Raw genomic sequence first — 2,244 nt, 5'->3', positions numbered from 1 at the left:
TTTTTTCATATCAGACAGAGACCAAAGACCTGTTGGCATGGAAGTACAGCCCAAAGTGAGGAGCCCAAGGCTGGGAGCAAGACCCCAGCTCTGGCTGTGGCTCTCCACAGGACAGCCAGGCTGGGGCCAAGCAGGGTCACCACTGTCACATTTTCACCCTGCCTGCAGCTGCCCCTGGGCATGCACTGCCACGCAGAGCTGTCAGGGGAAGGAACTGCCTTGGCAGCCAGCCCAGAGCGGGGCTGGGAGCTCCTCTGTCTGCAGCTGCAGGGAGCTGTGCCTGACGCTATGGGGGCTCCTGCTGTGCTCACACTCTCACAGTACTGATTGATCTCCAGTCCCCACTGGGGTGCAGCAGGACCCCAAATCCTGCACTCACTGAGGTTGGACCAACAGCAGAGTTGGCACAGAGGTGGGATGAACTGGAACAAGTCCCTGCCATGGGGCTGCTTTAGGAGCAAAGCTCCCAACATTTAGGTATTGGGGTGCACCCCTGAGCTCCAGGAGCAGCAGCTGCAGCAGCTGGGATTTCTCTGGCTGCGTGAAGTGCTGGGATTTAAATTAATTTCTAGCGTGCAGCTTCCCCTGGCCCTGTGTGTTGCCAGGCCCCGCCACCACCACTCCCCCCAGCCCCAGGGATTAGTGGTATTTATAGCAAACACTCCATCTCAGTTTTCCCCAACGAGGCCAATTCCTGGTGGCCAAGGGAGTGCAGGCAGTGCTGCTGGCCATGGTGTCAAGCCTGGTGACCCACACTGGGGCCCAGTTGCCAGCAGCTCCCAGCTTGGCTTGATTAATTGTGTTTTCCTTTTCCTTGTGCAACTCATCTTGTGTCTGCTCTTGGCTCCAGCACGCTGAGCCTGGAGTGGAACAGAAGAAGATGGAGCTGGAGCAGCCCCTGGCACTTGCTGCCCTCGCCCTGCCTGCAGGTAGGACCTAAAAATAGCCTCTTCCTGCTTGGTCCATGTGTTCACCTCAGAGCCAGAGCTGAGCAGCTCTGTCCTCCCCACGCCTCTGCTCCTGCTCTGTCATCTCCTGGGAGCCCCAGAGCTGGCACAGGGGCTGGCAGCACCAGGCTGGAGCCAGGGGCTGCCCACTGGGGCTGGGGCTCTGGCCCTACACGGCCTCAGAGGAGATGCAGTGAGTGACTGGTGCTGCCAGGAGCAGAGCAGAGAGCTGAGCATGTCCCCGTGGATCGGGTTTCACGCTCCTATGCTCTCTGCCTCGGTAGCTGGGATTTTCCTCTCACAGAGATGATGCCTTGCTACCCTCTTACCTTGGTCACAGGCAGCCAGAGTCACCCCAGCCCTGGCTGCATCCTGCTCTCTCAGCCTGCAGAGCACAGTGTAGGATGAAATGACACCACATGGAACCAGCCCGGTCCTGTGGGAGTATTTATTGGTTTGCAGGGGCTGCCCGAGCCCAGTACGCATCTCTGGCCCTGGGACTGGCCATTCCCCATGCTATTTGGAGGTGGGCGTGCCCTGGCCGAGCTGCAGCAGGGAGTTGGTGGTGTAGTTCTGGAAGAGGGGCTGCAGGAACATGCCAATGGTGCCAAAGACACAGACGAAGACGAAGATCCATAGGAAGAGGCGGTCGATGACCATGGCCACGTACTTCCAGTCCTCGCTCACCTGCATGGGGCCAGGAAAAATGCTGGGTCAGCCTGGGGCCTTGGGTATTGCCTGGCACTGCCCCGACTGGGGATTTGTATATCTCAGAGCCTGGAATCTGCTCCCTCAGCACTGTGGCTCCTGGGGCTGCCTGCCAGCCTGCCGTGGGCCTCATGGGGCTCACTCCCCCTGCTGTCACCCGCACCGCTGAGCCCAGGAAACATTTCCCCAGTGAGCAGAGCTGGGAGGGGGAACTCTGCAGAATCTGCAGCCTGACTGCCATGCAGGGCCAGGCCTGCTGGGAGCCTCCTGTGTTTCCAGAGCAGCTGCTTCAGCCTGGGACTGCAGTGCTGGGTCAAGGATCAGTGAGCATGGGGTTAGGCAGGGACCCCCTTTGTGCTTGTGCAGCCACTCCCTGTGGTGCAGCCATGACCCAGAACACCCTCTGCACCCCCAGCTCTGCCCACTCCCAGATTCCCACCTCGACTTACGCTCTGATCGTCGTCCTCGCTGCGCATGTGGTCGGCGATGAAGCGCACGCCGTCCACCGCCTCCTCCAGCCCGCAGCCGCAGCCCGCCCCGGGGCCCGCCGCCTGGCCCTGCCGCTCCCCGTAACCGTTGAGCCCCTCGG

At 60.8% G+C, this 2,244-nt stretch overlaps 1 protein-coding gene across 1 annotated transcript in view; it reads right to left on the bottom strand.

The window, feature by feature from the left end:
- Window positions 1-1,381: 1,381 nt before the first annotated feature.
- The window catches only part of CHRNB2 (cholinergic receptor nicotinic beta 2 subunit), a 2,416-nt gene continuing 1,553 nt past the window's right edge, over window positions 1,382-2,244 (bottom strand). Inside the window, exons 4-5 of the mRNA XM_031063996.1 lie at window positions 2,105-2,244; window positions 1,382-1,634 (exon numbers count right to left, since the gene is read on the bottom strand). The exon at window positions 2,105-2,244 is cut by the window's right edge and continues 815 nt beyond it. Of these exons, the coding sequence (XP_030919856.1) occupies window positions 1,464-1,634; window positions 2,105-2,244 (311 nt within the window). The 3' untranslated portion in view covers window positions 1,382-1,463. The remainder of the gene's footprint in view (window positions 1,635-2,104) is intronic.

This window comes from Geospiza fortis, unplaced genomic scaffold (assembly GCF_000277835.1).
Source record: "Geospiza fortis unplaced genomic scaffold, GeoFor_1.0 scaffold387, whole genome shotgun sequence".
NCBI classification, from domain to species: Eukaryota; Metazoa; Chordata; class Aves; order Passeriformes; family Thraupidae; genus Geospiza; species Geospiza fortis.
The sequence above is the reverse complement of the archived record's forward strand: the minus strand, read 5'-3'. Positions and strand labels throughout refer to the sequence as shown.